We start from the raw sequence: 14840 nt of genomic DNA on the forward strand, positions 1-14840 counted from the left end.
GTAAGCAATATCTGTTCAAACGTCAAACGTCAAAAGTAAAAAAAATAATTACGTCAAACCTTTCGGAATGCAGAAAAAAGTTTTTGCTCCCGCCGAGACAAATGAAGCGCGTGCAGTTTTGACAGCGCAGAAATGTTATCTTTCGACTGAGGTGTGCAGAGAAAAATTTTTGCGCCCGCTGTCACAGCGAGCGTGTTTTTTTTTACCAATGCAGGAATGTTGAACTTTCGGCCCTGAAATCGGGGCCGAAAGTGCGTACTTTCGACCGAGGTATGAAGAAATAGTATATTACACACCTAGGGAGGGAAAATAGACTACTTCAAACCGCGGGCAGAATTGTCACCCGAGCCGAAGGCGAGGGTGATAAGCACGCGGTTTGAGGTGGTCTAATTTCACTCCCGTGGAGTGTATACGATTTTTCTGTCCGACGCAGGCGGAATGCGGCAACTTCGGCCCGCGCAGCGGGCCGAAAGTTGCCACTTTCCGCCCGGAGGGCTGAAAAAATAGTTTTCCACGAAAAATATTCCCGCTCAGATTAGAAGCTGATCCCATCGAAATGGTGCGAGTCCGATAATTCGAAAATCTCCCAGAACATTAAGGTAGATCATGCCCCAGGATCGTATTTTATGGGTGCCTAAATTGAGTTGATTTTTACTTCCTAATTAAAGATATTTAAATTAATGTCAGTTATTCATTCAAAATTGTAAATCAATTTTTTCAACTGATTTTTTGGCGAAGGAAATTACAAGCCATTAATTGAGTGGGAATCCATCACTGACTGAACTCGAAATTTCATTCGTCCCTGGCTAAAATACTATAATTTTTTTATGTGAAAAATTGCTTTAGAGAGCGCAGAGGGAATACACAAAGGGAAATGAATAAAGAAAAAAGTGTTAATAAAAATACAGAAGGCTGTGACAGGAATGGACCAAGCCAAGAAGAAACAAAATGATGAAATAAGCAAATGTGAGGTTACGAGTGCTCATTTTACCAATTTTATTCAATCTTTAACATAATATATCTTTATTACTAGTAAGACAATTGTCTCGAATTTTTTCTCAGACCTCCATTATAAACTTCATTGTTATTGTGTACTTTTTCGTAAACTTCGTTAGAAGCGTTCATTCGTTAGATGGAAAGATAAACAATTTTTAACGCATGGCCCCCATACCCCTGTGTATTTTTCTTCATATTTAAAGACGTTTATCTAAAAAACCAATAAGACGAATCCTTTAAAATTCGATATGCGTATCAGTCGACTACCCATTTAAACTCTGTGTAAATTTCAAGACTTTTCTAAGAAAATCGTTTCGTGCATAAACTACTTTAAATCATTTTTTAAATGTATTAGTATTCCGCACTCTCCGCGCAATAAAATTCAAAATGAACGATTTGATTCGAGACTGGAATTTCAATTCCGCGGTCAAGAGTCATTCAATTCAGACAAAATATATTTTCAGCACATCCATATCCGACAATGTTTTCGAATGAGTTATCGAGATCGACTCATATCTGCGGTTCAGATGCTGCATGTATTACGAACAACTCGGAGGTGAATAACGTTATTCGCACTGAAAGCTCGTATCTTGTGATTATTATTATTGTTAGCGTATGTATAGAGACATTTTAACATTAATGAACGCAACGTGGTAAGCCAGTAATATATCATTGCTGTGGGCGTATCCTCGCGGGAACGCGCACTCGCACGTACACACACACACATACACACACGAGACGTTGAGTTGCTCGCGCGAGAACATATTTTTCACATTTCATTCGGTCTCCGTTTATTCTTTCTGCATTGCATTAAGCACCCGAAATCATAGCGGAGGAAGTGAGAGAGCGAGAATGAGCAATGATTATCTGACTGACGAAATGAAGTCAGTAGCCAAGAATCATTTATGGTTGTGTCGGTTATTATACGGTACGTGGCAGCGCCCTCCGTATTCAGGCCACCCTTCTCACCGTTTCGTAGCTCGCAATGGATTGTGCTTTTTCTGTCGTGCTCTCGATATATTTATATATACGAGGTCCCTTTCCCACAGTGGCTACAACGGGCGTGTTGGAAGCAGCGTCGCCCTTCTATCGAATTATTATTTATTATCGTTGCGGCGCGTTAGCGGGAGAGCCCTATCTTGCTCCATTTCTAATAGCACCGCGCAGCTCGGTGAAAGTGACCGGCTGGGTGTGCGAGAACGCAGCGAGAAGCAAGCAAAACGAGATTCACTTTGTGAAGCGCCGGAAAAAGTCGTAGGTCGGATTCGACGTTTCGATTATATTTTTCTTCCAGAAACCTTCGAGCGTATTTGGGACAAATTTCGTTGGAATATCCAAAAACTTGACGAAGCTTCAGCTGGCTGAAGTTGTTTTCATCTGCAAACAAAAGGATCCAACACGAGACGTTGAAAGAAAAGTAACGACGGAGCGTGTAAAGTATTCGCTTTTACAGCCATCGAAAGTTTATGCTTGGGCACGAATTATTTCCAGGCCAACAAGATCTAAATTTTCTTCTGCAAAAGTACAATTGCCTGAAAGAAAAATGTAAATGTTTCCGCATGAACGTTTACCAAAGATAAACCGTACCGCAAATTTCCTTCAGTTTTTTTTAAGCTCCTGCGAAAGTCAGAATCACTCATGCAAATGCATTATTACAGGATTTTTTGATCCTCTCATACAGATGTGCCGGAAAGCATGATCCGATAAAGCAGTCGACAGGGTCAGGAAGGTTGGTGTACCGCACGATTTTGGGGATCCATCTGATCGTTACTCCGGTCGACTTGATATACAGTTACACTCATCGTTCGTGGACACCGGGCGAACGATTCATCAATCACTTTTCCGCGGGCAGGCGTTTGGTCATTTACGTACGAAACGATGAACGAGGCGGAGAGTGTTAAACCAAGATATTTATATGTGTACATATTTCCATATACACAGACGCACCAGACACACTGAGTGTTTCGCTCGAGGCCCATTACTATCTCGACTATTAGTGTTAATTGTTTTAAAACGTTTCTGGGTGGCGAGGTGTCAAACGTCACAAGATAATTTCGTTGAAGTTTTCTTGACACTGGAACAAGAGACGTTTAGGCTCGTTGGAGGCATCGATGTTGAGAGCTTTATGAAAATGAACGGCGTGAAGAAAAAAGTGCTCGAGCGTTCTCTCGCGTCATTAGCAGTGCGTCTCGTCCCTAGGTATTTTCTCTGCCGCACGTATCTTCCTGGTGACCTCTTCGATGTGTGCGTTTTTTCCGCTCTCCCTTTGGGCAGCAACGAAAGCGAAGGAACGATGCGTCGAAACGAGCCAGCGAAAAGTGGGATTAATGAAAATACGGAGAGGTCTCTCGTGCTAAATGCACGTGTATAACGGCCCGGGAGGGTCGCACGAGAGGGTTGATTAATTGACGCCACAGAAGCCCAAGGCCTCGCTCTCTTGCCGTCTCACTTTCTCACTCTCTCGTCCTCCTACGCCTTCTTCTTCTCCTCTTACGTTAGCCACGACGGATTCTGGAAAGAGACGTCACCCGCAAAACTGTTTGCGTAGTTGCAGGAATTACGTATTAAGATATCTAGCGCATGGATGCTCGCCGACTGGAGCCTCTTTGTTTACCTGAAAAACACGATTAGCCGGGATTAAACAATTGGGAGGTTGAGATTTTCAAAAGATTTTCAAACCTCAATGAAATTTATTTTATAAATTCATTATGTCCAAAGTTCTCGATATATTTCTATGTGAATTCAATTGACACGGCAATTTTCATAGATTGCAATGATACGAGGTGCGTAAAATATGTCCACAGAAGGCACTAAATGCCAAAACCTATCAGACGCATTGTCCGGAGTGTAAGGTCGGTGGCACGTGGGGTGGACTTCAGCGACAGGCGTCTGCACACATGGCAGCGACTGCATTGTGTTCGCTCTAAAATAATTCGCTCTTACGTCCATATCGTTCTCGCCAGTTTGGAAAAAACGGGGGGTTTTTGTGTGAATAGCGTTAATAGTGGGAGGGGAGCGGCGTGGCTCGCTCGAATCGAGTGATACGTGTTGCGAGCGAGGAGAATATGCGTGCGTGGTCGAAAGTTCGGGGGTGGCTCCCGTCGTCCCGATCGGTATCCAGAAGCAGCTGATAGGGGCACCCCAAGGCGAAATTTTGGTGACACTGGCACGAGGTTTGCCATCGGTGAAGGCTCCACGGACTCGGCGTCGGGGGTAGCTTTCGACTCCCTCCACCTTCGCTCCTTCTTTTCGGATATCTGCGCCCTCGGGCTGTCTCGCTTCCGTTCATCATTCTTTCTCGCTTTCCCCCTCTTTCTATTTCTATCCCGATGCACGACACAGATATAGCCAAATGCATGGACTCGGTGCAATAAAACTGGTGAAAGTTTTCCGGGGACCCATTGGCACGCGCTCCATCCCCCGACCGAGGAGGCCCACGGGTTGTTTCCTCGTGTACCGAACACAGTTACAGTCCTACGCTGTTATTGTATATAGCGTGGAGCCCCCCTCGAGAACGCAGCACACGAAATCGTCACCCGGGGGTCGCACAAATCATTTCCCTTCTATCGCCATTGTGTACGTGTACTACCCGGTCCGTGGCACTCTCGAATATTGGGGGCCCCGGGTCTCGCTAGACACGCGAAACATTTTCGGCAGAAACGAAGTGGCGCGCGACCGGTCATCACCGCTCTGCGGAGCTCACAGTGCGTTTGTTCTAGAATTTTCTTTCCATTTTTTCGATTCTTTGGTATAAAAGCGCGATAAGATTAAATAGAGGCTCGAACGGACAGGAGTGAGTGAGAGGAGTTCAGTGACGTGAGCCAGGTTCGGAGTATTGCGGAGTGCGAGTACGCCAGCCGTTCTCAGGAGCTACTATTGGGAGTTTGAAAAGTGCCATCGACTGGAGAGTGATCGTAACGATGACTAGTTCGGCGTATTATTCCCCCGTCGATGCTGGCTACTGGCCCTATCACCAGGCAATGAGCGAGATTCGTAGCGTAGATTCGAGCATGTATAACCCGGATCCACAAATCCCGCAGAGCCATCATCAAGCCTCGCAACAAAGACACTTACATCAACGACTCGCACCGAGCTACGGAACCGAAGCTCCGTCTGCGGCGACCCCACCCTCCAGCCTCCTCGAGACCCTCCTGCGCCATGGCAAAGAAGCTGTAAGGGAAAGTTACCCCGGTGGAGCTAACGCGAAGATTAACAATAATGGGATTCAGCCGAGCACCACTTCTCACGTGACGTCCCAGACACCGCCTTATACACCTTCCTCAACATCCGACAGAACTTCACCCCTAGACGGACTGGCTATTGAATCCCTGTCACAGGATCATTTCCAACCTAAACGTCAACGGAGGTCAAGCCCATCGGAGGACCTTAATCCAATTGGCTACACCCCGACGAATTATCAACAAAACTACGCTCCTCAATCGCAGAGTGGCAATTGCGCACCTTCGATTCTGACACCGGCATCCCCTACTGGAACTTACGAAGCTCTTCAACCGGGCTACTCACCCTATGGGGCCAACAACAATAACAATGGTAAAACAAGCCCTAACGAGGCCAGTGAGTATGGGGATGAACAACCACAGAGAGGGGTCGATTACGCCTGGATGAAATCCAATTATGCTAATGGTAAGTGACATCAGACTTGAGGTTAATGTCGTTGAGGTTAGAGTTAATTATTATTGTTCTTTGACACTTTCAAACGAGATCGACACGTATTGGAATTTGGAGTCGGAAGGCTGAAAGTGTCGAACGTTAATTTCTTTCAACTGCTCTTTGCTGAACGTACGATTAGGCTGAACTGTTTCAGGCTTGAGGAGTCAGAACTAGTTTTCCCTGGATCTCGAGCACTGTTAATATATTTAATTTGATGAAAAATAATGAACAAAAGATAAAGTAAAAAACTGTGATCCAATGATGAATTGTACGAGATATATTGGTATGCTGAAGTAATCATTTGTCAAACAGCTGACGTTGCCGGAGTCGGACAAAAGCGGACGAGACAAACGTACACGCGTTTCCAGACCCTCGAGCTCGAGAAGGAATTTCACTTCAACAAGTATCTCACGAGAAGACGAAGAATCGAGATCGCGCACGCTCTGTGTCTCTCGGAGAGACAGATCAAGATTTGGTTTCAGAACCGTCGTATGAAGGCGAAGAAAGATGGCAAAACGGGAGTGTACAATTCGATGGATTCGACAATATCGGACGAGGTGCATTCACCGCAGGCTCAGCATCCCTCGACTGACGGACTTTTGCAGATGACCTCATCCGCCAATGGGTCAGCCATCATGATGCACGGGATCCAATCACATCAGACGCCAAATGCCGTCATTGGGGAGACCAATCCAGCGATTAATCACCAACGCAATCATGACCAGCAACATCCAACGCAACAACAATTGCAGGCTGCTTATCTGAGCTATCATCAGCATTATCAACAACAAGGACACTTGTACTCGGCTCATGACTACACGCATCAACAGCACCAACTTCACCATCAACAAATGCTGGGTTACGGTCATCCAGCTAAAATGGAGCTCCGCACTGGCTCGTGAAGTGGAGATTTATAATACGCACTAACTAAATAGCTAAAAAGGGCAGCTTTACACGTTGAGTCGTTTAAAATACGATTATTCATCTCTCACCAATCGATCCGTATTTCTATCATCAATTATGATTAGTTATCGTTATAAAGATCAGAAAGATAAATTCAGGCATGAGAGAATGTCGAGAGGTCGGATATTTTGTTTCTTTTTTTTGTTCAATCGGCATGCGAACAACTACGAGACACATCGTCTGTCTTTTGAGCACCAGGAGATTGGCGCTTTTATGCGTGCGCTTAGTTTATACACGCTGTGTCCCAAGAAGTTACGGAGTTCTTGCACCGCGAGTGGGGGAAGCACGACGACGCGTATGCGGACACACAACAGGGAATGTGCCGGACGCTGCCTGGCGGCAGCTGACCCAGGCTTTATACGTGCCTCTCTGCGAACCAACCAGCATGATTTATGAACTAAACGCGGCCTAAACAGCCAAAAGCATCCCACGCCAGGTATTCGGGACTGTCTCTGTCTCACTGTATTTTCTTTTATTTTTTTGTAGCTGTTTCATGAACACGCGACGAACTGTTCAATGCGGATTCAGAGTCGAGGGCGAACCGGCCACTCATCTTGCTCCACTATTCAAAGTACTTCGACTATATTTATCGAGGTACTCGCGAAGGATCGCGAAAATATTTTGACTCCCGATGACTGTTTGAATTCTCTAGTGAAAAAGGGCTTGTCAATGAATAATTTGATGAAGATACTGAAATCATGTTACATGCTCTTGCAACGAGACTCATATCTCGAGATTAACGTGGACAACCATTCAGGGCGGTTAAAAGTCGAGGGGTTGGTAGAACGAGGGTGGGGGGCTCCCTCGATCGTGCAGCTGCGCTGCTTCATCGGAAAACAAGATGGCTGAACGCGTGGATCGTTGGAAAGCGTTCGTCCACGTTTTTTCTTAAGTTTATCTCATTCTTTTCAACTTCTGGGCTCAAATCAAGTTTAGTCAAATAATTATTGACGATTCGAAAATTGGAGTAGTGAACCGTGTTTTTAGTGAAGGTAGTTCGCTCGACGCGCCGTGCCACTTTGAATACAGAGACCGCAGAGACGCTAGGAAAGTTAGCGTCCATCGATTTCCTGTTTACTTGTGCCTGTTAATCATTGCGAACATCTGAGTTCAGGAACCGATATTTTCTAACGTTTTTACGTATATTCTCGTTTTGAAATCAAGTGAGAGGGTGAGCTACACAAAACCGTAAAAGTGAAAGTTTTTTTTCGCCAGCGTGCAGTTTACCTGCTCACGAAGTCATTAGCCTTCGTGAAGAGCACTAAACGCAGTTGATCCTCGCAATGATCTTCCCGTAGTTAATATTTCAAATATTTTTCTAAAGCGTGCAGCATAAATTGATAATTTTATTGGAATATCAAGAAAGAAATTTTATGCTATCCTAATAACTAATGCTAATGACTTTGAATGAAACACACTCGATGTGAAAATAAATATTTTTTTGTTCATATGAATTATAAAAAAAATTGTTTATCAACGTGCTAGCAATTTTTGAAAAACTTCAAAATTCTTTAGTTGTTTATGAACAGCTTGAGCAACGTTCCTACTAGCATTTAAAATACTGTGAATATATTCGAGTAGAACTTTCAAATTCAATAAAAAAAAATTATTTTTGGTAAATAAAATGAAATATGAAATAAGCATAGAACGAATTAGAAAAGTCATATCGATCACATGAATATATAGATAGACAATATATTTTTTAAGTCCAAATATTCAAACAAAATACTAGTCCATTCGCAATGTAAGTACAATTGTAAATGATATGATTCAATGTACATAAATATAAATCTTCTGGATCCATATCTATATGAAAACAGTTTATGCTCTTGAATAAATTATTGTGGAAAGTGGCTGGTCCATTGTTGTACATTTTTGAACTTGTCATTTCGATACGTGTTCCTTCGGCTGGTGGGAGGACGCTCCTGCGGAGGATGTGGAGACTGGAATGCGTTGAGAATTAATCGGACATTTCAGTTTCGGTTTTTCATGGAAATGGCGGATGGCGGGAATGAGGGAACGAAATGGGGGAACGAGGTGAAAATGTAGAGTGTCTGGAGTATGGTTGAAAGATCGGTGAAAACCGGGGCGCATGGGGGATCGGTGTGTGTTCTGTAAAGCTCGGGCTTTCATACGAGTGTGAGAGGGAAGCTCACACGTCTCGATGAACGAAATATACTTCGAGACACGAGGAGGCGAGAATGGTAGACTCGCGGAATAGCGAAAAAGAGAGTGAGAGAGAGAGAGAGAGAGAAAGAAATGGGCAGAAAGAAAGAGTAAACGAAAGCCCGAGAGCTGTCGCTCTGCTGGGGGCTGAACGGGCGAAGAGGGCGAGGGTCGATATTGTGCTTGACAGATAGTTTCCCATAGCTCCGGCTATCCATCATGGCCGGCTCGCGGAGACGTATTGGTTTTCCCGTTACGCGTCTTAGCTCGCGTACACTTAAATTGAATACTTTTCTTTCACTCGCGATATTATTCGACTCTCGCATAAGAACGCGCCGCTGTATATTCGACTCGTCGAAAAATTATTACGACCCTCCATTAACATGACATTCGTATGGACCGGGGACTCCCCATTTCCGGGGAAACAAAGGAAACGTTTACCCAGGAAATCTTCAAAGAATTCAACCCTCGCCCGCAATTGCAATCAGATTTTAATGGAAAGCTGCATGCCCCGAATCCAGTTGGGCTCGTCAACGTCCCATTTCATCGCCGATTCATGCCGCGGGTTACAAATCCTCACACGTTATTGATAACGCACGCCGCGAGCCCGGAAACTCAGAAGCTTTTTAATAATGCAAAACCATTCACTGTACCCAATCTATTAGCAGACACTTTAGTTCCAAGCATCCGAGTAATTTTTCAAGGCCTGTCGCTATGAGGTTACACGTAAAATACCCTCTCCGAGCTCCTTGTTTCTACACCCCCTGCATGGACTGTACTCTACTCTTGCTCTCCATCCCTCTTGCTCTTTCTCTTTTACAGGCTTCCGCTCTTTCGGAGTCCTCCTCAACTCTCTATCATTCAGCTCCGCGTGACGGGCCCTGGCACTCGTCAGCCTCACCCCAAGAAGTTTAACCCACTGGCGTGGCAGCTCTAAGGTAACCCTCGAGTTCTAAATTCAACTGGGCATTTCGAAATAACCGATACCAAATGTTCGTCCCTTAAATTCACGTTGGATGAATAAGGAAAGACGATCCTGCATGCACTGCCTCATGATATTATGAGACATTTCGAGAAACTGGAATCACTCAAAACTTCTATTGATGCTAATTATTATTTTATTTCCAATTATTTCGCTGTGACTTTGGTAAATCAAGAGTTTTTGACGTCAGTGGACCTTCGGACGTGATCGAATTGAAATATTGGATCGGAATATTTGAAGCAACGTAAAGTTACGAAACTTCAACGTCGAAAAGACAAAAACTTGATTGTTTCAATTTTTTTAAATTACTATTTCACAAAATAAGTGGATGACAAAATTGGAAAACATGGAAAAAGAGTCCTTTCGGAATACAAAAGTTTCAAATTTCTCACATTGCCATAATAATCGTTTGGAGTAATAATTGCGAAAAAATAGTAATTTTTTCTCTTAAATTTGATTGCTATCCCAACGACGCTTAGGGCCTGTTGAAAATATATGAAAAAAATGGAATGGTGCATAAACTATGTCCTGCGAATTTGACGCGTAACAGATACACGTGTCCGAGCAGCTTGATCTCACGACGAGTGATTCATGGAGGACTCGATCCGTTTTTTACACCTCTGGAACGGCTTTATTAGAAATTCTAATGGGAATGCTCGCGGGGAGACGCGAGTCTCGGGAGTTGGCAATGCCGGGCCTCAACAAAGAATGACACGAGAAAGCCTCGAGGCGAAGCGGATGCGGGACGAGAAGCGATACAGAGCTATTCAGACTCTTCGACGAAACGCTCTATTTTACCGCATGAACTTTTTGCGCGAATATCCGTTGCGGTTCTTCCCGATGAAATGTTCAGGACTCCGTGACTTGATGGCTTCGTTCAAGAAATTGAGTCGGGGCTTCATTTTTTTATTTATTTTTTTTTTTATTTATTGCTGTATTCTCCAGAAACACGTCGCAAAATTATGGTCATCGGAACGAATATTCGATATTTCTTTATTTATGTTTTTAAATCTCATTTGCTGATCGATAAAATACAGTTAAAGTGAAGCAAATTTATTTTAACGTTAAAAATTGCTCAGAATTTTGCTCGAGTTATTGGCTCCGTGATGAATTTCTGATTCGAAGAATAAAATTGAAAATGTTTTTCTACATCAACAGTGGAATTCTACCCCTCCGAGGAAATTACGAAAAATCATAAATTTGCGAGCGTGCACACGAAGCTTGAATTTTCAGAGATTTTTATGAAAATAAGAAACCGGAACGTTACGATTGCCGAGTCGGTGATCCAGAGCGAGGAGACCGCCGTCGGACGAGGATTCGTACGACCGTCCCCTGCCACGGGCAGACTCGAAAGCGTTGCTGCACCAAGCGGAAGAGATAGCCAGTTTTGTCGAGTCCGCGCTCTCCTCCGAGGCGAGACACAACGCGTGTACAATGAAAACGTGGAGGGAGAATCGAGGCTTCGAGTGGGGGAGGCGCGAAAAGCCAAGAGGGGGAAATCGGGGGCGGTCACGACGACGGTACCTCGCAATTCAGCGGGAACTTTCGAGCGCTCACGACACATCTGCTGTGCAACTGCTGCGACTATCTCTTCAGCTACTTTAAAACATGTAATTTTTGAAATATAAAATTCTATCTAAAAAACGAAGAAGAAAAATAGAGGCAAAAGTCTTCTGATGATTTGCAATATTTTGGAAAGATTGATAAAAATCTTTTTCAACGAAACGACAAAAATGTTTGATTTTTATTATTTTTCATCAAATCGATGATACACGCTCCATGTAATTATTGACATTGATCAATCAAAGGGAAAAATTATCGGGAGCAAGAAAATCGGAAGACAAAATTGGCTTTCGTAGAAATTTTGGCTCCCGAGTTTCGAGACTGAATTTTTCTCGGCAAATAAAATAGTCATCGAAACGTATCGATGCATTGACAGAGTAGACGCATTGCAACACTTTGATTTCTCCATCATCACGATCGAATCCAGTAAAATGAAATCGTCGAGAGATTTGAGAGAGACCAGAGCTCCGCCCTCGCGTCACGTTATCCCCCTTCCCTTTTTGCCCTCGCTGCCGCCCCCCGAGGAGAACGCGAGTCTCGTGTTCCTCCCCGCCACATCTCTGGAGTGCTTGCAGCGCTGTTCGCGGCTACGGAGCGCAGCATCCGAGGAACCTGATCGCAATTTACTCTTACTGCGGAGCGTTCACACATGCTTTGCGTCGCTCGGCTCGTTCGCTCGTTTCTCCCGAATCTGCTCCGGCCGTTTTTCATTGTTTTTCAAAATTTTATTGCTATCTAGTAATGAAAAAAAAATAGATTTCGAAACGACCGAATTGATATGTAAAAATTTTTGACAGTCGGTAAATTCTAAAGGTAAATGATGGAAAAACATTGGTCGTTTAGTCGGTGAACAAATGAAAAAGATAAAAACGTTTTTTCAATCCAATTAAATAGTAAAACAATCCTGAATAATTGCTGAGCTCAAAATAAAAGAATGAAAAGTTATCGAGCGGTGAAGATTTCGGGATAACTCTTTTCAGAGTCGTGACAATTTTCGTTTGCTTTTATGGCTCTACTTATCGCGAATGGAGTGAATTCTATCGAGCATTTGGTGAACGAGGCGATAACCCGTCGATTGCATCGCGATTTGAGAGAAGAGCCGACCACGAACCTCCCTCTCTTTCTCTTCCATTCTGTATAACGATAAACCGAAAGGTTCTCGCTCACCTCGCGCGTTTTTCTTCGCGTCTCCCTTTCTCTCGTTTCAATTGAGTTCTGTACAGCTCGCTCCCTCGAGTTCGGGGCAACAGGTTTGAATTTATGGGACAATAAAGAGTGCCGTGCGTAGTGAGCGCGTGTCTCTTTCTCTCTTTCTCTTGTTCACGTATATGCCGGGGATTCTCGAATGCTCACTTTGCTTTGTCTTCTTTGCTCTCTTCTTCTCTCTTTTCTTCGCAATCATAGCTGAATCTTTTCCTCTCTCTCTCTCTCTTTCTCTCGATCCTCCATGCCCCTTTCTCTGCCGCCACTGGCCACCGCGTCTCACTCGGAGGTTGTATCTCTCGCACCGCGCGAGAGAGGAGAGCAACCGAGGCTATCAAACTCTCATAAAACTGTCAGCCGCGACCGCCCCGGCTGACTTATGTGCGAGCCCGTGTCTTTTCCTTCTCTTCTTATCCCACAGTAGCCGCTCTAGCTCCGACTCACTTTCGCGTCTATATACAACACGTAAATCTACTTCGTAACCTTCCACCCCCTCTTTCACCCTCCATATTCAACCCTTGCAAAGAGGGTACTTTGAAAATGATTATTGTCACGAATATTGAGCTCTCATAAGCCTGAACAGCCTCTGAAAATCAGAGTTATAACTGAATCGAATAATCAGCCAAATGACACCGCAATTTTTCACATAATCCGTGTTTATTCCATCATTGGAGAGTTGCAGTCCCACTCAAAGGCTAGTTCCAGCAGTAAAATCGAATAGAACCGCTGTAGGAAAAAGCAGGCCACGACAAAAACAACGAATCCTATAAAATTTTGCTGTCAATAAATTCCTCATTCTTACAACGCACGTCAAATTTTCACGAGGCTTCAAAAACTGTCACGAGCGAGTGACCATGTCAGACGGTTGCTTTCTAGCGTACGTGGCAAAAAGTATATCGAAACATGCGTGGTTGCACGTTAACGTAACGCGTGACGAGTAGAAAGGATTGAAAGAATGGGAAGAAGAAAGGAAAATGTTAACCTCCGCAGTCCCGATTGTGGCTTCGGGAGAATGGGAAACGGTTCTGTATCACAAGGAAGAGTTGAAAAGGTTAGCGAACGTATGGAGTTGAAGAGGACCCGTGTGAGTGGGAGAAAGAAGTTGGGGAGGAGAGAGACGAAGGTACGTAAACAGGAAAAACACGGTAAAAGATAGAGAGAAGAGGAAAATCCCCCTCCACGATTCGGATGCGACTAGAGCTGCCGAATATCTCTCCATTAGCCTTTCCGATGGTTCCCTATCTTTGTCTTTGTCCGGGTCCCCTCTCCGGGGTTCGAATGTGTCAGCGCAACCCCTCGTTCCATCTCTCTTTTCGTGAGGTTGTCGGTGGTGTGCCCCCCTCCGTTGAGCGATGCCGTGTTTCTCGCTCGCACGCAGCCCTTGTCACGAAGAAGAGAGAAGCCCGAGGAGAGCTCGAGACGTTAGGTCGACGCGGTGGTGGCGGTGGCTAAAGCGAAAAGCAGACGGTAACGGGGTTGAAGAATTCACCGAAGCGAGTTGTGTGGCGTCGGCGTCGGGCACAGTATACTCTTGAGCAGAGAGAGAGAGAGAGAGAGAAAGAGAGAGACGAGAAACGAGTAAGAGAAGGAAGGGAAGTTGAGAGCGAGAGAGAGAGAAAGAGAGAGACCAATCAAGGTTTGACGAACGACGGGGATTGGTCGAGGGCTCTCCTGACACGCAGCGCGGGCACGTGACAGCTACCGCACCGGCTACGAGGATCCGCGAGAGACTTTCAGTACGATACCACCTCCCTCCGCGCACGCAACACATTTTCTCTCTCACTCTCTCTCCCTTTAAACGAGAGAGCGAGAGGAGAGAGTATCCTCATATACACATACGACGATACATTTGTATGTGTCAACACACAGACACATAGACACGCCTGAGTAACGAAAGCCGTGTACGACGTTCTTACTCTCTCTTCTCTATCTTGGCCGGTATCGGTGTTATCGGTCTATCTCTTACTCGCGAGGTCGCTCACGAATCACCCTCACTTCGTTTCTTGAGCTCGTTCGCGCCACGCACACTTACGAGCTCCCGTCGCTGCTCGCCACTCGCGCTCACTCTTTTCGACTCTTCGCATCTCCCGGACCTTCTCTTCGAGCGATCTCTCTCTCTCTCTCTCTGTTTTGCTCATTCTCCGTTGCTGCCGTGCTCATTTCCCGTGTGTATTTGTTTGTCCGTGTGAGCTCTCTGGCTGCTGTGGCTCTCTCGCGCTCCCGCTGCCACAGTCCGCCACTCGCTTACCGACATCGAGGAGCGAGCCGGAGCCACGCACACATTCGTACTTCTCTT

The 14840-nt window shown here is 44.9% G+C and overlaps 1 protein-coding gene across 1 annotated transcript; it reads left to right on the forward strand.

Moving 5' to 3' along the window:
- The first annotated feature begins 4864 nt into the window (after nucleotides 1-4864).
- On the forward strand, nucleotides 4865-7312 carry LOC122407480 (homeobox protein Hox-B5-like). Its single transcript, XM_043413722.1, has 2 exons — nucleotides 4865-5640; nucleotides 5980-7312. Exons 1-2 carry the CDS (start codon nucleotides 4917-4919, stop codon nucleotides 6567-6569), a joined length of 1314 nt encoding a protein of 437 aa, XP_043269657.1. The 5' UTR covers nucleotides 4865-4916; the 3' UTR covers nucleotides 6570-7312.
- Nucleotides 7313-14840: the final 7528 nt, after the last annotated feature.

Source organism: Venturia canescens, chromosome 3 (genome assembly GCF_019457755.1).
Source record: "Venturia canescens isolate UGA chromosome 3, ASM1945775v1, whole genome shotgun sequence".
In the NCBI taxonomy this organism is placed as follows: domain Eukaryota; kingdom Metazoa; phylum Arthropoda; class Insecta; order Hymenoptera; family Ichneumonidae; genus Venturia; species Venturia canescens.